The following is a 25,131-nucleotide window of genomic DNA, read 5'->3' as shown; positions in this document are numbered from 1 at the left end:
ACAAGCTGATTGTCTGAAGGCTAAAAACACATGCTAGTAGATAACAGGAAGAGTAAATTTACTGAGTTCTGTCTAGTTTAACAAAGATGGAATTGATATATTTGTTGTGCAGTAGCTTTTAAGTCTATAATCCATTCTCACACATTTCCCATTAGAAATGGGGTTCTCCAGCTCACTGTGAAAATGTTTTTGTGTTGCCACTTGTGTGTAATTTCAATACATCAAAGTAAGAGGAAGGGACTGAAGAGAGATTATAAATCCATACACTTGGATCATGTGGAACAAGGTAAGGAGTGATGCAGCAACATTAAAACTCATATACAGTCCCTTCTAACCCTTGAGCCTTCTAGGCACACCCAGGCTGCAGCAACACATGTCCTGAGGAAAACAAATGTCTAGGTGGTTGGTGAGCTCTCCAAAAGTCCCAGTGGCTGCGTGAACTCTGGAAGAAACTTGCCACATAAATCAATATAAGCAGTGGAAGCTCTAAACAGGAATAACAGCAACTGGGTGTGGTTACTGGAAGCATTGTGTTGCCGGCTGCCTAGCTGTTGGAAAAATGTTTCTTGCCCTGGCTCTGTGTTGTCATATTACCTGATCAATCAATTTTACTCAGTTCTAATCCCATTGTACTTATCTCTGTTTCCACAACCCACTGACCCAGAAGGAGTCCTCTGATATAATCTTCTGGGTTTTGGCCTAAAATCTCAGGGAATGGAATTGCTAATACAGCACAAGTTCTCCTTGTTTCTAGTACATTTTACCAGCTCTATAATCAAACTAATATCATAAAACTGCTGTTTCTGCAAGAAATAATCTTAGGAGCTCTTCCATTAGCCTGTCTATTAGAATCCTTTTCAGATTGGTTTTCAAGGGAAACTACAAAGCAGAAAGAAACAACAGATAACTTATTCTATATCTGCAGCAGAATTATCTCTTAAGTGGTGATGCTGACATTGGTTACTAGTTGTCAGTTCCTTATTGAAGTTCTTTATTTGGTTTACTGATTGGGCTGTTTCTAGGTTTCCACAAGTATGGAGCTCAGAAATGGCAACTTTTTATGTCAGGAGCGACTTGAGAAACTGCATTTCCCTAGCTACCATTAGGGAGAGGGAAATGGTTCTCAGCTCAGGCAGCAAATATGGAGGGGTAGCATTGGGAATTCCTTGCTTTCTTTTTTCAAAATTATTCCTCACTGAATAATTCAGGATGACACATAACTTCTCATGGGCCCTCAAAACAGTAAGTAACTAGGAACTTAATACATATAAACTTATCCATAACGTGCTACTTTTTAGGGTAACAATGTTTCTTTAGGGGAGGGGGAAAATTTTGTTTTTTTAGTTGACTCAAAAAAAGGGATTGCTGTTTTGTGGATTTTATGTTTAATTACTTTTCTCCATTGAGAAACAAAAATGCTTGTGGGAGGGTTGTAGGCATTTTTTTCCACACTTTAGCAACTAGCATACTCTTTCAACTTGTCAAGCATGAAGAACCAACAGGTTACCCAAAAATGACATAACATGACTTCTGGTTTCGACTATGATACAACATTAATCAACAAGTTCCAAAGTTTGTTCTAAGTTCTTTGGTGCCCTCGGGACACCACTCTGATATCAGTGTAAGAAATTCATCTGGCACTTTCGGTGTGGAATAATGACACCGCTTTATCCTTTGCCTCAGGCAACAAAATTTCATGGGAGGAGTCCTTCCACCAGCTGCAGCATTCTTCACTCAGAATTGCTTTTTTTATGTCAGGAGCAACTTGAGAAAATGCTAGTTGCTTCTGGTGTGAAAGAATTGGCCCTCTGCAAGGATGTTGCCCAGGGGACATGCGGATGTTTGATTTTTTAAAAACATCCTTGTGAGAGGCTTCTCATGTCCCTACATGGAGCTGGAGCTGACAGAGGGAGCTCATCCGCACTCTCCCGGGATTCAATAATTAGTATGGGTGTGGCATCTATCCCTGGCTGAATCTCCATGCCACCGTAACTGAGGCCTGACTCAAAACTGAACTGAGATCCAGCAGGACAGTAATTTGTCAAAGAGATGGTAAATGGGGTAGGCATTCTTAAAGTGTCAGAAATATTGAAAATTAACAGTGTATTTTTAATTACAAAAATGTACAGGCACTGAAAGAGTTAAATGATGCAATGACTAAGCAAAACCAGTAGGGTAATACAACCTCTGAGGATGCCTGCCATAGATGTGGGCGAAACGTCAGGAGAGAATACTTCTGGAACATGGCCACACAGCCTGAAAGACATACAACAACCCTGTGATCCTGGCCATGAAAGCCTTCGACAACACAATAAGCAGGTGTGCCTGTAAGTTAGCTGCTGCTCCTGTGTAAAGACTTCCATCTGTGTAAAGAATGCCTCAGTGTAAGGAGTGCTGTATTTGACTGCTCCAAGGAGAGAGCTGCTTCAGTTTGAAGACTGAGAGAGAAGCCCAGATTGAAGGCAAGAAGCTGAAGCAAAGATATAACAAGGAAGTATAAAGAACTTTGCTTATATTATGGATACTTTGTTTTTGTAAATAGTACAACCATATTTTTCTGCAAGAAATGCCTCAGAAGGAAGATAACAATAGTCTATGTTTTTATTTCATCATACTGGCTACTGGTTCTGAGTCACGCTGCTGCTCCTAAATAAGCTACTCTGCTGTATACTTTTATTGTGAGGGTCTTTAGTTATTAAGCCCATTCGCCAAACATTGAAATCCCTGGTCTCATATTCCACATTTGTTCTCAACTTCCCACTACTGCTGGATTAACCATTATGCAAAATAACCACATGCTTAGGACATCACGGAAAAAAAGGAGATGGCACCACATAAAATTTGTGTTGCTAGATTTAACATGGATTATTTGCTGCTAAACTGCAAATGGTGCAGGTGCACCAGATTCTACAAAAACATGCCCCTATAATAAAAGACTGCAATTACAAAAGTAGGAGAAAATTTTTCAAGTATAAATTTAAAATGATAGTGTATAACAATAAACACTATTTTCCATCTTTCTGTAAGGTTTGTTTCATTTCAAAATATTTTTTTATTTTACGGTTTATTATTGTTTGCATTTTGAATTAGATTTATATGGGAGCACCAAAATATTTTAAGCACTTAAAGCCTCTACATGTTTTAATCTGTCCCTGATTCTCACATTATTGGTGATATGAGATTGTTACTTCTGACCTTCAGAAATGGCTCAAGACATTTTGTACAACTAAGAGGCCTCCCCAAAACAAATAATCTTTTGATATTTGAGCAAAAAAAAACTCCTAAAAGTGGTTGTTCTGCCTGTCCTTCACAATTGAACTATAATAATAATGAATTACACAACTATCAATTTATTGTCTTTTCAAGGCACTTCATAGCTTGAGAAAATTTGCTGGGTGCTGTTATTCTTTCTTGCGATGCACATATTTGTACCTTATTTTTGTGGGTTTTAATACATTGTTGTGGTATAGTGGTTCCAACTCTGGAGACCAGGGTTCTAATTCCAACTTGGCCATGGAAACCCACTGGATGATGGTGGGCAAGTCACACTCTCAGCCTCAAAGGGAGACAAAACCATTCATTTCAGAACAAATCTGGGGAGTAATAATGGTAAAACAAATATACTTTTAGTAGGTATAACTTGCAGGTCATTTAAATATGTTTTGACCTTTTGTTTGTTAAGAATTATTCCTCTGAATTCAATAAAAACAGTTTTTAAAAAATACTGGGCAGACTTCCCTATTCTCCAGAACTATTCATCAGGTCAGACATGACAGCAAAAAAGAGTTGCTGAGTCACGCCCAGAGGAATAGTAAACATTAAATGAAAATTGGCAACAAAATATTCAGGTGGGATAAGATAAAGTATCTTGAATAAAAACTTACCTGCTCTTGTTTATTTCCTATGCAGTTCCCTTCCTGTCAAGCAATCATTAGTGGTAGGGAGCAAGAAGGATCACTTTAAAAAGGCTGTCCAACACTGCCGTTATGATCGATTGAGGCTGGGCGTACATTAAATATTCCATTGATTTAAATGTTATTTGAACACCTGAAACAAATACATTTCTGTCTATTTTCTCAGGCAGCATCAATATAATACCAACAAAATAAGCAATATTGCAGGTTGCTGCTGATTCATGATATCCAAAACCTTGTGATGATGCCATATAGCAGATTTAGCTGAAGAGCCAAAAGGGAGAGAAGTAAGTGTAGTGGTTTCATTTAAACTTAGTTCTGACTGAATTGAGAGGACTATTGAAAGGAAACAGTATAATTTTATTTTCATCTGAAAATAAATAGCTGGCCATTTATTACTAGCAAGTCTAGCAGCTATTAAATCACATATATTCCCTTAATTCAATTAACAGAAATGGAAAGTGGTCTCCTCTCTTCCCATTTCAAAAATTTGCTCTTGGATGCATTTTTAAACAAATGCTTTCCATTGTGCTCCTTGACACCGGATTTATACTATTTAATACTAAACCACATGCCACGTACGTATGTTCCTTTTCAAACACATATTTGTCAAAACTTTGTAAGAGCATGAGTTGCCTTGACTTAATTTAAATCTGCTGTCGAAGGCTTTCATGGCCAGAATCACAGGGTTGTTGCATGTTTTCCAGGCTGTATGGCCATGTTCCAAAAGTATTCTCACCAGACTTTTCGCCTACATCTATGGCAGGAATCCTCAGAGGTTGTGATACCTCACTTGGAACTTGTTGGCAGTTTCCCATCCAGGTACTAACGTGGGCAGAGTCTGTATAGTTTCTGAGGGTCCTTTCACACAGCTATATAATCCAGAATATCAAGGTAAAAATCTCACAATATCTGCTTTGAACTGGTTATCTGAGTCCACACTGCTATATATTCCTGTTCAAAGCAGATATTGTGGGATTTCCTGCCTTGATATTCTGGGTTATATGGCTGTGTGGAAGGGCCCCTAGATCAGACAGAACCCGGTGCCTTTAGGTATTTAGTGACTCAATTGAGAAGTTACAAAATTCTGGGGAAATTCCCTTATTCTCCAGAAGTCTTCATCAGGTCCAGTGTTAAAGCAGAAAATGATAGCTAGGTCATGACCCAAGAACCACATGTATTTAGTTACTCAACTAACAGGCCTCAAAGTACTGATCAAACTTCCCTATTCCCCAGAACTCTTCATCAAGCCAAGTGCTAAAGCAGAAAAGACAGTTGGGTCATGACCTGCAAAACAGATTTTTTTAAAAAATAACAAGGAAAACTATGAAAGCTAAAGAAGTAAAGTGCCTACCTCAACCACAAAGAAAACAATGCAAATTTTCCACAGAATATGAAGTGTTTGGGTTGAGCTGGGATAAAGTTGCCAGCTCCTTGTCATATTTATTTTTACTATGATTTTATCGTTCAGAGTTGAAATCTAAAGCATCTCCTTACTTGGCAGCGCCTTTTTTAACAAGCAAGCATTAATTGTGGTAAAAAGCAGAGTCTGCCCAAAGCAGGGGTCCCCAAACTAAGGCCTGTGGGCCAAATGCAGCCCTCCAGGGTCATTTATCTGGGCCCTGCCCTCAGTTTTAGACTCAGGCTTGCCCTAAGTCTAAAATGACTTGAAGGCACACAACAACAATCTTATCAGGAAGAAGCAGGCCCACACTTCCCATTTAAATCCTGGTATGGTTATATGTTGGTTAAAATTCTTATTTTTAAATATTGTATTGTTCTTTCATTGTTTTGGGGTTTGTTTGTTTGTTTTTTGCACTACAAAAAAGACATGTGCAGTGTGCATAGAAATTTGTTTGTATTTTTTTCAAACTATAGTCCGGCCCCCCCAACACTCTGAGGGACTGTGGACCGGCCCTCTGCTTAAAATGTTTGAGGACCCCTGGCCCAAAGAGTGCCCCTCTGAGGGCACACAGCCATATAATCCAGAATATCAAGGCAGAAAATCCCACAATATCTGCTTGGGATTGGGTTGTCTGAGTCCACACTGCCATACATTCCACTTCAGAGCAGAGATTGTGGGATTTCCTGCCTTGATATTCTGGATTATATTGCTGTGTAGAAGGGCCCTCAAACGCTGTAACTGCAGTTGACTGAGACTGAGGCCCCTTCTACACTGCCATATAAATCCAAATTATCTACTTTGAACTGGATTATATGGCAGTGCAGACTTATATTATCCAGTTCAAAGCAGATAATGTGGATTATCTGCTTTGAGATTTTGGATTATATGGCAGTGTGGAAGGAGCCTGAGGCTGGATCTATACTGGCCAATATCCCGGGATCTGATCCCAGATTATCTTCTTATCCCAGATCACCTGGCATATTCCCCAAAGTCTGGGGAAAATATATTTTATTTTGTAAATTGATATAAGTTTACATTTATTTTTACTTAGTTCATATTTAGTGATTATAATCTGACAATGAGGATAGGTTTAATTACACTATTTTCATCTAAGTTAGATGGAGTAATAATGATATGTGGAGTTATATACTTTTAGTAGATATTAAATTGGAAGTCATTTTAATACATTTAAAGTTTTGTTTATCTATTTGTTTTATTATAGTGTGTAGTTTTTGTTTTGATCTGTTTGTTACAGTTACTTCTTTGAATTCAAGAAAGTTAATTAAACCAATACTGATCAAACTTTCTTATTCTCCAGGACTTCTTACCAGATCTGATATTAAAAGGAAACAGATTTTAAAAATCAGAACGGTTCACCCCCTTGAGAAACAGCATTAACACAATCAGAAAATGAGTGTGTTTAGTTATTCAACTAAGGGCCCTTCCACACAGCCATATAACCCAGAATATCAAGACAGGAAATTCCACAATATTTGCTTTGAACTGGGTTATCTGAGACCACACTGTCATATATTCCAGTTCAAAGCAGAAAATATGGGATTTCCTGCCTTGATATTCTGCATTATGTTGCTGTGAGAAAGGGCCCTAAGGCGCCTTCCACATAGCTGAAGAAAATCCCACATTATCTGCGTTGAACCAGAATATATGGCAGTGTGGACTCAGATAACCCAGTTCAAAACAGATGTGGGATTTCCTGCCTTGATTTTCTAGATTATATGGCTGTGTGGAAGGGCCCTGAGAGATTTCAAAGTACTGGTCAAACTTCTTTATTCCCCAGAACTCTTTATCAGGACATGTGTCAAACCAGAAAAGGGCAGGTAAGTCATGCCTTGGTTTGCAAAAATAGAAAAAGATATGAAAACCTTTTTGTTTTGATCTGTTTGTTACAGTTATTTCTTTACATTCTTGAAAGTTAATTAAACAAATACTGATCAAACTTCCTTATTCTCCAGAACTTAAGAAATCTAATGTTAAAAGGAAACAAAATTTAAAAAATCAAAACAATTCACCCCGAGAAACAGCATTAACACCGTCATAAAACTAGTGTGTTTACTCAACTGAGACATCTCAAAGAACAGGTCAAACTCCTTTATTCCACAGAACTCTTTATCAGGACATGTGTTTAAGCAGAAAAGGACAAGTAGGTCATGACTTCAGAAACTGCATGGTTTACAGAAATAGAAAAAAATATTTGGCCACAGAATACTAACTGCCTGAGGTGAGATGGGTTGACAGACAATCAGTCATATACATTCACTGGAAGTAGGGGCACAGGACTCCTGTGAAAGTGAAAAACTACAAAGTTTTTGCAGTTTAATAAACTTTTCCCAGAGGGGGGTTGGCCGAGTGGGTGAAGGTGGTGGTGAATGCCTCCCTTCAGGAAGATATATTTCCAGCGAGCCTCAAATTGGCTGTGATCAAACCGCTGTTGAAAAAGCCATCACTGGACCCCACTCAATTGGACAGCTATTGACCTATTTCCAATCTCCCCTTTTTGGGCAAGGTTGTGGAATGTGTGGTGGCTGCACAACTCCAGGCATTCTTGGTAGACACTAATTTTCTAGATTCGGCAGTCTGGCATCAGGCCGGGGCATGGTACTGAGACAGCCTTGGTCGCCTTAGACGATGATCTACACCGGGAGCTGGACAGGGGGAGTGTGTCCCTGCTGGTTCTGCTGGACCTCTCATACCTGCTGGACCACCTTTGATACCGTCGATCACAGTATCCTTCTGGGGCTCCTTGTGGGGATGGGTCTCGGAGGTACTGTTTTGCAGTGGCTCTGGTCCTTCCTGGAGGGTTGATCCCAGATGGTGTCATTGGGGGACACCTGCTCGACCCCACACCCATTGACTTGTGGGGTCCCACAGAGTTCAGTACTGTCCCCCATGTTGTTTAACATTTACACGAAGCCGCTGGAAGAGATCATCCGAAGTTTTGGGGTGCGGTGTCATCTGTATGCAGATGATGTCCAGCTCTGTCACTCCTTCCCACCTGTCACTAAGAAGGGTGTCCAGGTCCTGAACCGGTGTCTGGCTGCTGTGTCAGACTGGATGAGAGTGAACAAATTGAAATTGAATCCGGACAAGACAGAGGTCCTCCTGGTCAGTCGTAGGGCCAAACAGGGTATGGTTACAGCCTGTGTTGGATGGGGTCGCAATCTCCCTAAAGACACAGGTTCGCAGTCTGGGGGTTCTCCTGGACTCATCGCTGAGCCTGGAACCCCAGGTCTCAGCAGTGGCCAGGTGAGCATTTGCACAACTAAGACTTGTGCGCCAGTTGCACCCGTAGCTTGGGAAGTCTGACTTTGCCACGGTAGTCCACGCTCTAATTACATCCCGCCTGGATTACTGCAACACGCTCTACGTGGGGCTGCCTTTGAAGATAGCCCGGAAGCTTCAATTAGTACAACAGGCGGCAGCCAGGCTTATAACCGGAGCAGCGTACAGGGAGCATACCACTCCTCTGTTGCGCCAGCTCCACTGGCTGCCAATATGCTACCAAGCCCAATTCAAAGTGCTGGTCTTGGCCTACAAAGCCCTAAATGGTTCTGGTCCAACTTACCTGTCTGAACGTATCTCCTCCTATGAGCCTACGAGAACCTTAAGAGGTCCTGCTCTCGATCCCACCTGCCTCGCAAGCACGGCTGGTGGGGACGAGAGACAGGGCCTTCTCAGTGGTGGCTCCTCAGCTGTGGGTTTCAGAAAGAAATTGAAGACCTTGCTGTGCGTGCAAGCATTTAAAGAATAAGTTCTGTTGGCTTTGACTCAGACTGGACTAAGATTTATGTACAAGGTCTTGTGGATGAATGGTTCAAATACTTTATATTGTTTTTAAATTTTTATATTGTATATTGTTATTTTGTTTAACTTTTTAACTGTTTTATTGTTTTATTTTATTGTACTGTGGTATATTGGCATCGAATTCTGCCAGACTTGTTAACCGCACTGAGTCCCCTCGGGTGGGAAGAGCAGAATAGAAATGATGGAAATAAATAAATAAATAAATTTATAACTCAGGAACAAAGATGTTTTACATAGGGCCCTTCTACACTGACATAATCAAAGTTGATAATCTAGATTTTATACAGCTGTGCAGAAGGGGCCATAGAGTGGTTATTATTACGTATTACTATTATTACCCTGCTTTTCTCTGAGTTAAAACCAAAAGCAGCTACTTGCTCCGAAACTTTCTTTGGGCTCATCTTAACTGACCACTTAGGGCCCTTCCACACAGCCATATAACCCAGAATATCAAGTGAGATAATCCACAATATCTGTTTTGAACTGGATTATTTTAGACCATGCTGCCATATAATCCAGTTCAATGTGGATTTATACAGCTGTGTGGAAGGGGCCCCAGATTTGAAAGTTTGGCATAAGCCAGTTTCACTATGGAAATTGGCCAACAGCTTGTGGTAGTTAGCTGTCTTCCTGTCTTTATGGCAGGACTAGCCCTGACTTTGCAAGTTCATAGCCACTTATCTAGTGATGCTTTGTAGCAGATGCAGTTTATTTGTTGAAAGTAGCGTGGGGGGGGGGGGGGAGGTAATGATTTGATTTTAAATTCAACCAAATTGAATAATATGAAATAATTTTATTTCTACCTAAACATAAAAAGTGGGCTCCTGCCCCATAAAAACACTTAGACTGGATCTACCCTGACATATAATCCAGATGATCAAAGCAGATAATTCAGATTCTGTTTTGAACTGTATTATATGAGTCTGCAGTTATATAATCCAGTTTAAAGCAGATAATCTGGATTTTATTTGGCATTGTAGATGGGGCCTTAGTTGTTTGTGTGCAAGGTGAATTTTCCCCTCCCATTACTGTTATTAAAAGGAGAAAGTGGGGAAGGACACTTGACTATCATAACCCCATCTTTATCACCCAAAGCTGGACAATTATGGTATTCCGAAGCCCCCAGGGCCCCCCAAATATAGTCACAGCAACTTTCTGGAATTGTCCCCTCCCAAAAGGATATCCCCCTCAGCTGATTAGACTGTGAGAAACCAACCACAGCCACCCCCCACCCCAAGCTGGAAGGGAATCCCCGCCTGGAACCAATGATGTCAGTGGAGCCCAGCCAATCAGTGAGAGAGCTCAAGCCAACCCCTTCTCTCAGCCAATCCAGGGAGGGAGCAGGAAGCTTGAATGGAAACTTAACTGCTTAAAAGTCTATGCTGTCTGTATGCCTCTACATTTTGGCATCAGCCACACATGCATCCTTTCTGGCCGGACTGAATAAACTTCTGTCGCTTGTCTTCACCCTGGTGAGTGTGTTCTCTAATCTGAAATTTGGGTCTGTTAGTGTAATGCTTTCCAGGCACGAACATCGCTCTAAATTTGACTTCATGTCAACAACAAAACAGAGAGAGGGTGAAAGCAGGTACACCTGCCTCACCAGCCACTCATAGGATATTAAAATATATAAAAGATTTGTTTAAATATGTTTGACAGCTTTCTTTACAGTCCTGTTTTTATTTCTTCATGGTGTTTCCACCTCGGGTATCAGGTTTCATGTCAAAAAAGTAGTGCCAGGAACACATCTTTGCTACCTTCAGTATATATGAGGTGAACTTAGCATTTCAATTGCTCAAACCCACATTTTATTTTACATCAGTGGTCCTGATCCTGATCAGATATAGCCTTTTTGGCTTAACCAGATAAAAGGACTGTGAGAAGGAAGGATTATTTAGAGGAGAAGCAGTTGAAAGTATTTTCTTTTCTTAAACAAGAGATGTTTCAAATGAATATAAGCATTTCAGAATGAGACAAAAGAATTCTCAGCCCTTAAATGCCCAACCTTATGCTTAATTGAGTATGAAAAGGAACCACTGGAATGAAACATTATTTTTATTGATGTGCATAGCACTTTACAGAACTACAAAACAGACCACTTTCCTCAGGTGTCTACAAACAAAAATTTGATAGTGGGTTGCTGTGAGTTTTCCAGGCTATATGACCGTATTCCAGAAGCATTCTCTCCTGACTTTTTCCCACATCTATGGCAGGCATCCTCAGAGGTCTGTTGGAAACTAGGCAAGTGGGGTTTATATACCTGTGGAATAATGTCCAGGGTGGGAGAAAGAACTCTTGTCTAAATTGTCAAAGGCTTTCATGGCCGGAATCACTGGGTTGCTGTGAGTTTTCCGGGCTGTATGGTCATGTTCTTGTCTACTAGAGGCAAGTGTGAATGTTGCAATTGGCCACATTGATTAGCATTGAATGGCCTTACAGCTTCAAAGCCTGGCTGCTTCCTGCCTGGGGGAATCCTTTGTTGGGGGATGTTAGCTGGCCCTGATTGTTTCCTGTCTGGAATTCCCATTTTTTAGTGTTGTTTTTTATTCACTGTTCTGATTTTAAAGTTGTTTTTTTCAATCCTCCCCAAATCCCATCAGTATTCAAAGTTGGCCATGTTGAGACTGTTTGCCAAGTTTGGTCCAGATCGGTCGTCAGCTGGGTTCAGTGTTCTTTGGATGCGGGTGAACTGCAGCTCCCATATGCCAAGGTCTATCTCCCCCAAACCCTTCCTGTATTCACAGTTGGCCACGTTGGGTCTGTGTGCCCACTTTGGGCCAGATCCATCATTGTTTGAGTCCACAGTGCTCTCTGGATGTAGGTGAACTACAACTCCAAAATTCAAGGTCAATGCCCACCAAACCCTTCCAGTGTTTTCTGTTGGTCATGAGAGTTCTGTGTGCCAATATTGCTTCAATTCCATTGTTGGTGGCATTCAGAATGCTCTTTGATTGTAAGTGAACTATAAATCCCACCAATATTCAAATTTGGGCGTATCGGGTATTTGTGCCAAATTTGATCCAGTGAACAAAAATACATCCTGCATATAAGATATTTACATTACAATTCATAACACTAGCAAAATTTTAGTTATGAAATTGCAACAAAATAATTTTATTTTGGGGGTCACCACAACATGAGGAACTGTATTTAGGGGTCGCGGCATTGGGAAAGTTGAGATGCACTGTTCTAGCATTGCTAATGCTTACTATTGGCTATACTGGCTTGGAAACCATAGTCCAGCAACCCCCCCCCCCCCTTTAAAATATAGGAGATGGTTTTCATTTTTAAAAACTTAAGATGGGGCTTACCATGATTTGGAACTATTTCCCAGACATGACAACCTTTGCTTTAAAATAAAAACATCAAAAGATTGTACTAGATTGAAAGAAAGTCCTTTATAGTCCAATAGTACATCCCTGTTGTGATCAAACAGATGTCTGTGGAAAGTCCACAAGCAATTGGTACTGAGAAGCATGCTGTCTCTATTTCTTGCTATCACCAGAATTTACCTTAGCCCAATTTAACAAGGCAGCACCAGCCTTCTCACCTGGTCTCCTCATTAATTAATTAACAATTAATACTAGGTCATGGTCTTGTGTTCAGGTACTACTGTTATTACTATTATTAGTATTATTAATTTGCATGGAATCTTTCCATTCTATTATAATAGAAAAGTGGGAATTTTCTTCTTCCTTTTCTCCAAATCCAAAAAAGTTTGATGAGCAATTTTAAATAAAAAAATTGATACATTGTACAGTTTAAAATCTTCAGTTACATCATAGTTGTCTGCAACAATAAAATATATAGTATTTAAATTGGTAAAGAAAAGGTTAGAATTTGCTATTTATTATGTTTACTGCAAACACACTTCTGAAACCTGTCATTCTCTGGCCCTTTTTCAACATCTGCCCATTGCCACTGCTTCAAAAACACTTTCAGCTAGATAGAAGACAAAAAATGGTGGTGTGTATACCCTAAAATACTTCGTGAGAAAGATTTTCTTTGTCAGAGGCTTTTGTTAACTGAGATCCATTTGTATATTTATGTGATGGCGTAATTTTGTGCCATATCACCCTTATTTTAACCAGTTGTTCCTCCATAGCCATAAGAATCTCTCTTTCTCAGTCGCATAGTCGTTTCCGACTCTTCGTGACCTCATGGACCAGTCTACGCCAGAGCTCCCTGTCGGCCTCCGCCACCCCCAGTTCCATAAGAATAGTTTAGCACAAAGGTGGGCAGTTGTTGCATTCTTTGGGACTTACATGTTTGCTGCTAAATTGTCTGCAGAATTTCTTGTCTGTCAAATTGAGCCCCTCCAAAGTGGTCACAAAGACACCAGCATGCAGCAGAGGCTTCCCTGTTTCATTTCCAGCTGATCTGTGGTCTGTTTCAATGTACCCTTATTTTGGGTTTTAGGAGAGCTGCTGCTGAAGCCTCATTTTCCTTCATCCTGCTGGACCTGTCATGATGCCTTTTAGAGGAATGGCTGCCAGACTAGAAAAGGACCGTCTGCGAGCAGAGGGCGTGGGCAGTCACCAAAATGCTGTTAAATACCTGGGTCAGGATTACGAAATCCTAAAGCAGGAATGTTTGAAGAGTGGCCAATTGTTTGAAGATCCTCAGTTTCCTGCCATCCTTTCTGTCCTTGGCTTCAAGGAACTGGGGCCAAATTCTGGCAAGACCCAAGGAGTGCGCTGGAAGCGCCCATCGGTGAGTACCTGCTAAGAGGAAGCTTCATGAAATGCCCTGACTTGGCATTCTATGTTATAATAATTCACATTAGCAGATTCATGAAAAGCTTCTTCACTCATTGATTCTGTGCTAGCATTTTTGTGCTTTTTTTTTTACTGCACCCAAGACTCTGCCAATTACTTCAATGGCCCTTTTCTATCTTCTTATTAGTCCCTCTTTCCCATTTAAACCTTTTGTTTTGCACTCCCATAAATTATGAATGTGAGTGCCTACTAAATTGCAAATGAAGTTACACTTGCAAAGGGTTTTCTTGTCTGCAGAATAGGAGAGATGCCTGGCAGTGTCTGCTCTTGAACTTTCATTTCAGCAGCATTGTATGGATTCCTACTGACTTCTTTATATCAAATTCTTAAGTCATTGCTTTGGAACTTCAGTCAAGTTGTATATTTACTTCTCTTTTTTTTAGTTTGTAGAACAACTTTGATCTGCATAGATTTTCAGGCACATTTTGGTCTTGTTTGAAGAAATTGAAAGCTAAGAGTTATAACAAAGAATTTGTACAGAATATGAGATCTAGATACACCAGTATAAGTGATTCATAGAAATGGAGTAAGAAATATAGTCCAAGAATCATCTTGTGCAATCCCTTGCTTATGGAGGAACTGGAGACAATATGCTGGACATTATTTCAAGTCCTGACTGAAATCTGAAATTCCTGAGAGACACCCGGCCCTTTCTTTTGCCAACTCAAATAAGAGACAATCTCAAAGAAAAGCCAGTAACAAAGAAAAGCCAAGGAGTCATTTTTTAAGGAAAAGGACAAAAAAGATTTTTAAGATTTTAAGAATACAGTATGCATTTAAGCATATACTATTTTCAGAACTATAAAAGTTAATTTTTGGAACTAAATCAGTGTGGCTCTTTTCAAGTTCTACCCATTTCATTGTGTTGTCTGTTCAGCTTTTGTGGGAATGTTGAAGAAACTACTGACAGGTTTTTTTTTATTTTTCACTTCTCCAGGAAATTGTGGATGACCCACAGTTTATTGTGGGAGGTGCCACAAGGACAGACATCTGTCAAGGGACTCTCGGTGAGTAATGTGTATTTATTCTTTGGAGAAGTGACAGGATGAGGGAAATGAGTAAACTGGTTGGTAAATTTGTGGACAATAAGCCTTGAGCAATTAGGCATTGAAACTATACATTGGCTTACCTTGTGCCAAATTTTTCTGTTCCAACTCCCTTGATGACTAACTCAAGATACAAAGCAATGCATAGATTGCATAAGGCAGCAGCAGCATCAGGTCTTCAGGTTAATGAGGAAAATGCTTTAGAATAGACAGTTACTTTCTTTCTACTCAGTAGTTAGTAACATGTGTAAAAGAGTGACTATCATAAGTGGTAGCTGTAGAAAATACACAAAGGCATCTTGTGGGAAGGGCAAATATTGTGTACAGAATTACCATCAGGCTGTTTATATAAGGTGTATCTATATGAAATATAAGTGAATGTTACCTTTGTTCTTGGATTTCATCTCCAAGGCATCTTATTTGTATATGCAAGTATAAATAGTGATTGGAATCCAGATATTCTAAGAACGGGCATTCTGTTTTCCTGCTCTTCAGGTAATTGCTGGTTACTGGCTGCCATTGGTTCCCTGACTCTCAATGAGGATCTTCTGCACCGAGTTGTGCCTCAAGACCAGACCTTCCAGAAGGACTATGCAGGCATCTTCCATTTCCAGGTGAGATCAAGAAATGGGTCATTCATATTTCCCCTAGAAAGTGCTTCATAGTCCTTTTTCAACAACAAAATGCAATTGAGCTGTGAAAATTATACAGCCATGTATAAGGGAAGTTTTGACTGATGAACAAGGATGTTATTTATATTTGGCTTTCCCATCCACACCTAGCATGTATTTTACTTTTATCCTACTATAAGCAGAAAATTTTGGCCCAAACTCATTGTTCTCCTATTATCTTCCCAGATCTGGCAGTTTGGTAAATGGGTGGATGTGGTAATAGATGACCGCCTGCCCACCAAAGATGGAAAGCTGGTATTTGTGCATTCAGCAGAATGTCAAGAGTTCTGGAGTGCTCTGCTAGAAAAGGCATATGCTAAGTGAGTACTGTCTTAGCCTATATTATGCAGAGTACATAATTGAGAGTGTTGGCTTCCCCTCCTTGATGTACCTTTTCCAGGAAGCTCTGTTCATTCTCAGAGCCCATTCCTTTTTAAAAACAAACACCCCACATTGCTACCTTTTTAGAGATCAGACCTTGTAAATTACTTGTTTCCTGCTCAACTCCAGGAATCTCTCTACCAGCATGGTCATCAGCCAGCTTTTTTTAAAATGGGGTATTTCAAGAGAATAACCCTTTCAGACTCTGATCCAGCTAATTATCTCAATTCTGTTTGGCATATAGGTTGAATGGCTCATATGAGGCCTTGTCGGGTGGCAGCACCACAGAAGGCTTTGAGGACTTCACAGGTGGTGTGGCAGAAGTGTACAATCTCAAGAAGCCGCCTAGTAACATTGCCCGGATCATTTGCAAGGCTCTCGAAAGGGGTTCCCTCCTTGGCTGTTCCATTGATGTAAGTACCTTAGAGGGGTGTCATTTGTGAAATGCTTCAGATTTGGAATTTTGGAGGGAACAGATCTGTTCTTCCGTTTGGCTCTGCTTTTTGAAAAAGTGTGATGAGACCTGCCATAAATAATAGTGGCTTTAATTGGTTGAGATTGATCAAGGTAGAACATCAGAATGTGTTGTGTTTAATACAGAAGCTTATCCATCAAAGACACAGTAACAACACACGAAAAGAAAACCTAAATTTACTCTTGTTCAGCAGAGTTCAAAACAGCAAAATAAACTTGTGGCATTGCGTCAAAATAACAGTCCTTCAGAGTAACAGAACTCACAGAGTCTTTATAGAATCATAGAATCATAGAATAGTAGAGTTGGAAGAGACCTCATGGGCCATCCAGTCCAACCCCCTGCCAAGAAGCAGGGAATCGCATTCAAAGCACCCCCGACAGATGGCCATCCAGCCTCTGCTTAAAAGCCTCCAAAGAAGGAGCCTCCACCACAGCCCGTGGGAGAGAGTTCCACTGTCAAACAGCTCTCACAGTGAGGAAGTTCTTCCTAATGTTCAGGTGGAATCTCCTTTCCTGTGGTTTGAAGCCATTGTTCCGCGTCCTAGTCTGCAGGGCCCTATGACTTCCCCTCACATATTTATACATAGCTATCATGTCTCCTCTCAGCCTATTGATGCAGGCCAAAATCCCATTGGCTTTTTTAGCAGCCGCATCACATTGTAGCCTCATGTTTAACTTGTCCACAAGGACTCCAAGATCTTTTTCACATGTACTGTTGTCGATCCAGGCGTCCCCCATTCTGTATCTTTGCATTTCATTTTTTCTGCCGAAGTGAAGTATCTTGCATTTGTCCCTGTTGAACTTCATTTTGTTAGTTTCGGCCCATCTCTCTAGTCTATCAAGATCATTTTGAATTCTGCTCCTGTCTTCTGGAGTGTTAGCGATCCCTCCCAGTTTGGTGTCATCTGCAAACTTGATCATCGTGCCTTCTAACCCTTCGTCTAAGTCGTTAATAAAGATGTTGAACAGAACCAGGCCCAGGACGGCACTCCACTTGTGACTTCTTTCCAAGATGAAGAAGACGAATTGGTGAGCATCCTTTGGGTTCGTTCGCTTAGCCAATTACAGATCCACCTAACTGTAGTTTTGTCTAGCCCACATTTTACTAGTTTGTTTGCCAGAAGGTCATGGGGGACTTTGTTGAAGGCCTTACTGAAATCCAGGTACACTACATCTACGGCATTCCCTGTATCGACCCAACTCATAACTCTGTCGAAAAAAGAGATCAGATTAGTCTGGCATCACTTGTTTTTGGTGAATCCGTGTTGACTATTAGCAATGACTGCATTTGTTTCTAAGTGTTCGCAGACCACTTCCTTAATGATCTTTTCCAGAATCTTGCCTCGTATCGATGTGAGGCTGACCGGACGGTAATTGTTTGGGTCATTCTTTTTTCCCTTCTTGAAGATAGGGACCACATTCGCTCTCCTCCAGTCTGCTGGGACTTCTCCCATTCTCCAAGGACTCTCAAAGATGATTGCCAGTGGTTCTGAAATAACTTCCGCTAGTTCCTTCAATACTCTTGGATGTAGTTGATCTGGCTCTGGTGACTTGAATTTGTTTAGAGCGGCCAGGTGTTCCTGGACAACTTGTTTCACTATTTCCACCTGAACATCAGGAAGAACTTCCTCACTGTGAGGGCTGTTCGACAGTGGAACTCTCTCCCCCGGGCTGTGGTGGAGGCTCCTTCCTTGGAGGCTTTTAAGCAGAGGCTGGATGGCCATCTGTCGGGGGTGCTTTGAATGCGATTTCCTGCTTCTTGGCAGGGGGTTGGACTGGATGGCCCATGAGGTCTCTTCCAACTCTACTATTCTATGATTCTATGATTTGGGATTGGATTTCCCCTACTCCTATGTCCATTCCATGTTGTATGCAATCATACCAACACAGATGGCATGGCTTCTCCAACTTCCATTTCCAGAGAGCGAGGGAGAGTACCATATATCCCAGTGGTTCTCAACCTGGGGTCCTCAGATGTTTTTGGCCTTCAACCCCCAGAAATCCTAACAGCTGGTAAACTGGCTGGGATTTCTAGGATTTGTAGGCCCAAAATATCTGGGGACCTCAGGTTGAGAACCATTGATTTTATCCCAATCAACACCGAGTTATATCCCACCGGGAATGGCCCAAACTTACTGACCTCAATGAGCACATTCATGTAACCGGCGTATAATAGCCTTCAGAACGAGTCCTTTTTCTCTTAACACACCCAGTGCAAGGAATATAGTAATCCCACACAAAACTTACTGCCAGTTTTACAGAAACCTTAACAGAATGGGCCCAAAGATTAACTGAATATTGTAAGATGGGACAGAGAATGTTAAGCTATAGACTTCTTTTTCCGATATTAGGCTGAAAACAGAGTTTTGGCTGGTGCCTCCTTGTGGTGGGTAGATGCATTGAAAATAACTTCAGCAAATACCATTCAGACCAATTTTTAATTTTTTTTACTTGTGTTCTTTAAAAATATAGCTTTGCTGTGTGCACAAAGCTGGTCAGGGGCTGGTCTGACATACACAGTTCCATGTTTGAATATTTGTCCATTCCAAATCTTTCACTATATATATATATTTTTTTTCAAAAAGAATATGTAAAAATCACATTAGGAATTTCACACAAAGGCACACCAGGCTTTACAGGAGAAACCCATTAGTTCTAAGTTTATAAAGGGAATGCCTCAAATAAAAGCTTATCCACATTTTGCCTTTGTTTCCTTTAAGAAACCGAAACTGGGATTCTTTCAATGGTTTCTACATAAGAAACAATGAATCTCAAAATGCTAAAAAAAGTTGTTTAATTAGTAGAACAGCCAAATACATTTTGGCCCATGTATTTACTCTTAAGGTCTTCTTCAGTGTGTTACATAAAATCATAAAACAACAATACATACATGTATAATATTAATTACATAAAACCATATTACTTTGCCTATAGACTAAAATACCTATTTTGAATTAAACTTCAGAACACTTGAGTTATGAACTCTCAAACTGTTTACTAGAGATTTGACTTTTTGTGAGTTTATGTACCCCCTGTAAAAAAAGGCCTTACACACAGACCCAAATGCATCAGGCTTTTCTGCTAATAAAAGAAAAATCTGTTTCCCATACCTATTTTCATTCCCTGCTGTGGCTGTTAATGACTGAATCCTCAGGTTAGGTGTGTTTAGATATATTCGTAATCAGAAGATTCCCGCCCCACCCGCTCCAGTTCATTTTGGAAAAACTAGAGAGGCAGTATGGAGCAAGTAAGGAAAATGAATGAGGGTCACACCCCAAATATATTGTGATGGGATGGGTCAGAGCTACACTTCTAGTTGGGGACATATATTCGTAATAAAGTTTGTGTTTTCCCAAATATTGTAGATATTAAAGTTGATGCACAGTTTGGTGTGCATTTTCATTCTTTAGTGATGTCTTGTATTCCTCTGAAATCTAAGAGGCATGAAAGGGGAGCCTTTCTATGAGAAGCCTATTGACCAAAGCCTTTCTTAACAGATCACCAGTGCACGTGATGTGGAAGCAGTCACTTTCAGGAAACTAGTGAAGGGTCATGCCTATTCTGTCACAGGATTTAAGAATGTGAGTTTCTCTTCATCAGATGGTAAGCTATTCATGGAGTTAGCCGGGTTTGCAAATTGTCTAATATCCCAACTTTGGCAGGTGGACTATCGTGGCCAACAAGAATCACTCATCCGCATAAGGAACCCCTGGGGTGAGGTGGAGTGGACTGGAGCTTGGAGTGACAGGTGGGTGTGACCAGGTGAAGACACGAAAGCCACTTCAAAGGCTTCTGGAGGGGACTAATCTGTGACATCTTAGAATGGCCCTATTATGTAGGGGCACATAAAAGTGATCTACAAACACAGGATTATCATTTGGTATAAATGAACCCTTATAGAAAGAAATGACAGTATCATTTCAAATACAAGTGCTTTTAAATGGAAAAAGTTCATCTTTGTAACTCTGAGACAATAAAGGAAAAAATCAAAGAAATCCAGTTTAGTTTATCTACACTGACTGCCAATGTCTCTTTAGAGTTTCAAGTGGGTCTTTTTTCATCCTCTCTAGAAATACTAGAAAGTGAACCTAGGACCTTTTTGTATGGAAAGCTGGTGCTCTACCACTGAATTGTTGCTCTTTGAATCAGACTTTTGTTTTTCCCTAGAAGTAATATTACTACTGGATCAATTTAGAAGGGGAAAAACATAGCATAACTGTTTTGGTTGCCATCATAGCTCTTCTGAGTGGAATGAAGTGGACCCTGATCAGAGGGAAGAGCTGCATCTAAAAAAAGAAGATGGTGAATTCTGGTAAGTTTCTAAATTCATGGCACCCTTTATTGTTGATATGTTAGTTCTCACATCTGTATCAGTAGATTAAAAATAATGGTTGCCTGTGCTTTGTAAGACACTACTACTACTACTACTACTAATGCACCACTTTTTTCTCTTAAATGGACTCAAAGTACAGTGGTAAAAGCAATACAATATAGAATTTAAAACCTAAAGACTATAAATATTAAAATAGAATTAAACCTAAAAGTATCTAATAATTAATAATTAAAACAATTAACTAATTTAAAATACATAAAACACCACACAACACTCTGACTGTATCTTTGAGACTTTCTTCTTTAAAAGCCTTCCTGAATAAAAATACGTCAGCCTTCCACCATGAGGATAGCAGGGAGGGGGCCATTCTGGCTTCCGTGGGCAGGAAGTTCCAGAGTCGAGGGGCAGTCATTGAGAAGGCCCCCTCTTGCATTCCCACTAACTGAGCTTGAAATAGAGGTTAAGATCAAGAGAAGAGCCACTCTTGAGGATCTCAGTGCCTGGGCAGGTTCATACCAGGAGATGCAATCTACTTAGTAGCATGAACCTGAATTGTATAGGGCTTTATAGGTCATAACCAGCACTTTGAATTATGCCCAGAAATACACTAGCAGCCAGTGGAGCTGCTGCAATGGGGGAGGGGGGGAGTTATCCACTCCTGTTGAAATTTCCAAACACTCTTCAAAGCTAGGCCACATAGAGCGTACTACAATAATCCAAACAGGATGTAACTAGCATGTACCACCATGGCCAAACCCAGTGTCTTGAGGAACAGAGACAGTAGGCACCCAGGTTTTAAGTGTGCAAAGGCACTGTGGAAACCTGGGTCCGCAGGTTCAATGGCAAGTAACCCCATCCAGCATAGGCAGTATTTATACTGCCTTTTGTTTTTGTAAAACACAGTTGGAAAAAGAGTGGCAGCCGTTGTTCTTATGTCCCTTTCTGCTCTTGTCCATTCTCATTAACCGCATTGCTCCTTCTATGTAATCTCACCATCACTTTTGTCCCTGCAGGATGTCTTTTAGAGACTTCATGCGTCAGTTTTCTAGGCTGGAAATCTGTAACCTCACTCCAGATACTCTGGACAAAGATGGGTTAAGCAGATGGCACACTGCCCTCTTTGAGGGATCCTGGCACCGTGGCAGCACAGCTGGTGGCTGCAAGAACCATCCAGGTGACACATGGTTTTCTATTCTTTCTCTTTCGTTGTCAATGCATTACTGCTGTAAGCTGTGTTCTGCATAGTCTATATATTTTGAAAATTGGGACCCTGGTGCAGGAGTGCATGCTATTAGTTGAGTCAGAGTGAGTCTGGGATGCATTGTATCTTATTTCCTAAAGTGACTTCTCTCCTGATAGCTCAGAACTTGCGAAGACCCCACACTACTGTTCATTGCTAGTGATACTATTTGTAACCTGCCTTTCTCTCAGTACAGAACTCATGAGGGCTTTTACAGCCCTGCATAACTGGAGTCCTCCCTCTCTTCTTGCAGCAACATTCTGGACTAATCCACAGTTCAAAATCAAGCTCCTAGAAGAGGATGATGACCCAGAAGATGATGAGGTGGCTTGCACTTTCTTAGTTGCCTTAATGCAAAAACATCGCCGAAAAGCTCGCCAAACTGGAGAAGATATGCATACCATCGGCTTCGCTGTCTATGAGGTAATCCTACAAAATTTTCTGGTATGACTTCTCACTAGTGAAGTTTAACAGAAACTAATTTCTAATCTCTTCTTTTTTCTCCCCTCTCCTGATCCTTTTGTAGGCTCCTGAGGAGGTATGTCCTGAGCAATGAAAGCATTACTGAATTGTGATAATGGAGATCTCATAGTCAACTGAAATGGATTGATCAAAGGATCAAAAGATTTATTGTCTTTTCTAATAACTCTGCACAGAATCTGGGGGTGGGAACCCTTACTATTAACACAACAAATGATTACAGTGTTGTACAGCTTCTTAGACTGTATGATTAACCAAGATAATCAAAGTTACTGTATATACATTCTCACTTGAGAACAAAATCCTCAGCTCTGCAGTGAATGCATCCCCTTTCAGAGTAGAAGATGCAACATAAGGAAATGTTTCAACATATCAGTGGCAGATGGATTTTTCCTTTGTTATGACACCTTCCTAACTTTGTTTCCATCAAAAATAGGTTTTTAGTTCACAAGGTTTTCCCGCCATCTGAATGGTTTTATCTCTGAGCTTTTGTTGTTGTTGTTGTTTCTGTGCTTATACATGGAAGGTGTTGGCTCTTTATCATCTGAAGGGAGGGGCAAACTACAGGCAGTCCCTGGATTATGATCAAGATAAGTTTTGTAGTTAAGTTGAATTTATATGTCAATCAGAACATGTACATTTTTAAGTGTATCTCCAGTCAAATATGCGTGTATATGTGTATGTTAGTTTTGGATAGCATAGGGAAAAGTTAACACCCTTGTAACATTTGTTTTGCTACTTGTACCTCTGTTCAAAAGATTTCATTTCACTTTCTGTATCCTGTGACAATTGCATTTTTTAAAAATTGGGTTATTGTGGAAACAAGGATTGGTAACAAAGCTTCAGTGGAAATACATTTTCCCCATGATAACTCTAACAGGAGTGAATTCCCTTCCTAGACATAGATTTCCTCTCACTTCCTGTTGTCTCACTACTGTTTGTAACTAGGAGTCATATGCAAGTCAGATGTTTGTAACTCAGGGATTGCATGTATTTGCTTAGCTATACACAGTTGTTTCTCTCCTAGTCGCGGAGCTGCCAAAATGTTCACCTGAAGAAAGATTTCTTTCTGAGAAACCAGTCTCAGGCTCACTCAGAAACCTCTATCAGCCTGCGGGAGGTGAGCAACCACATCCGCCTGCCCCCTGGTGAATATATCATTGTGCCCTACACCTTAGAGCCCAACAAGGAAGCAGATTTTGTCCTGCGTGTCTTCACAGAAAAGCAGTCTGATACAGAGTGAGTCCCGTGCACTATTTGAGTTGCTCTACTATTTATTGTTGTTTGTAAGGTATTGATGAACATCCCTCAAGCCTCCTCCACAGAGATTTCCTGGTGCCTCTGTCCTCTAACCTCAATAGTCTTGTGGTGACAATTTATTTGGAGGTGTGGAAAACTCATTTAGGTTCTAAAAGCTAATGGGATTTTGGCCTGCATAAATAAGGAGTATAGCGTCTAGATCCAGGGAAGTCATGCTACCCCTCTATTCCGCCTTGGTCAGATCACACCTGGAATACTGTGTCCAATTCTGGGCACCGCAATTGAAGGGAGATGTTGACAAGGTGGAAAGTGTCCAGAGGAGGGCTTTTAAAATGATTTACGGTCTGGAGAACAAGCCCTATGAGGAGCGGCTTAAAGAGCTGGGCATGTTTAGCCTGCAAAAGAGAAGGCTGAGAGGAGACATGATAGCCATGTATAAATATGTGAGGGGAAGTCATAGGGAGGAGGGAACAAGCTTGTTTTCTGCTGCCCTGCAGACTAGGACACGGAACAATGGCTTCAAATTGCAAGAAAGGAGATTCCACCTGAACATCAGGAAGAACTTCCTCACTGTGAGAGCTGTTCAACACTGGAACTCTCTGCCCCGGAGTGTGGTTGAGGCTCCTTCTTTGGAGGCTTTTAAGCAGAGGCTGGATGGCCATCTGTCAGGGGTGCTTTGAATGTCATCTTCCTGCTTCTGGCAGGGGGCTGGACTGGATGGCCCGTGAGGTCTCTCTTCCAACTCTATGATTCTATGATTCTAAGTGTGGGCAAAAGATTCAAAAGCCAGTTCAGGAGAGACCTGACTGCACTATTCAGTGCCATAATCATTTACAGTGACTTTACATGTTTAACTACCTGAGTTAATAACACATCTCTATATGTGGCAGTAAGGAGCCCTAGTGGCAAAGTGTGTTAAAGCACTAAGCTGCTGAACTTGCGGACCGAAAGGTGCCAGGTTCAAACCCCAGGAGCGGCAGGAGCGGCCGCTGTTAGCTCCAGCTTCTGCCAACCTAGCAGTTCGAAAACATGCCAATGTGAGTAGTTTAATAGGTACTGCTCCAGCGGGAAGGTAACGGCGCTCCATGCAGTCATGCCGGCCACATGACCTTGGAGGAGTCTATGGACAACGCCGGCTCTTCGGCTTAGAAATGGAGATGAGCACCAACCCCCAGAGCCAGACATGACTGGACTTAACGTCAGGGGAAACTTTTACCTTTACCTATATGTTTCAGTGGGGTAAGTTCTCTCCGACTCAGAGATGCAGCAAGGGGGGGTGGTCTAATTCCCAGATCTCAACCTCTGCCACACTCTTTTTAAAATATAT

The 25,131-nt window shown here is 40.9% G+C and overlaps 1 protein-coding gene across 1 annotated transcript in view; it reads left to right on the top strand.

Moving 5' to 3' along the window:
• The first annotated feature begins 82 nt into the window (after window positions 1–82).
• LOC100551715 (calpain-1 catalytic subunit) overlaps window positions 83–25,131 on the top strand; it is a 38,719-nt gene continuing 13,670 nt past the window's right edge. Inside the window, exons 1-13 of the mRNA XM_008125038.3 lie at window positions 83–10,613; window positions 13,561–13,854; window positions 14,857–14,926; window positions 15,461–15,579; window positions 15,823–15,956; window positions 16,262–16,430; window positions 19,989–20,072; window positions 20,154–20,239; window positions 20,729–20,803; window positions 21,838–21,998; window positions 22,318–22,487; window positions 22,591–22,602; window positions 23,572–23,783. Coding sequence (XP_008123245.1) covers window positions 13,609–13,854; window positions 14,857–14,926; window positions 15,461–15,579; window positions 15,823–15,956; window positions 16,262–16,430; window positions 19,989–20,072; window positions 20,154–20,239; window positions 20,729–20,803; window positions 21,838–21,998; window positions 22,318–22,487; window positions 22,591–22,602; window positions 23,572–23,783 — 1,538 coding nt within the window. The 5' untranslated portion in view covers window positions 83–10,613; window positions 13,561–13,608. The remainder of the gene's footprint in view (window positions 10,614–13,560; window positions 13,855–14,856; window positions 14,927–15,460; window positions 15,580–15,822; window positions 15,957–16,261; window positions 16,431–19,988; window positions 20,073–20,153; window positions 20,240–20,728; window positions 20,804–21,837; window positions 21,999–22,317; window positions 22,488–22,590; window positions 22,603–23,571; window positions 23,784–25,131) is intronic.

The sequence above is a fragment of the Anolis carolinensis genome, chromosome 1 (genome assembly GCF_035594765.1).
Source record: "Anolis carolinensis isolate JA03-04 chromosome 1, rAnoCar3.1.pri, whole genome shotgun sequence".
Classification (NCBI taxonomy): Eukaryota; Metazoa; Chordata; class Lepidosauria; order Squamata; family Dactyloidae; genus Anolis; species Anolis carolinensis.
This window is presented reverse-complemented; position numbering and strand designations above follow the sequence as displayed.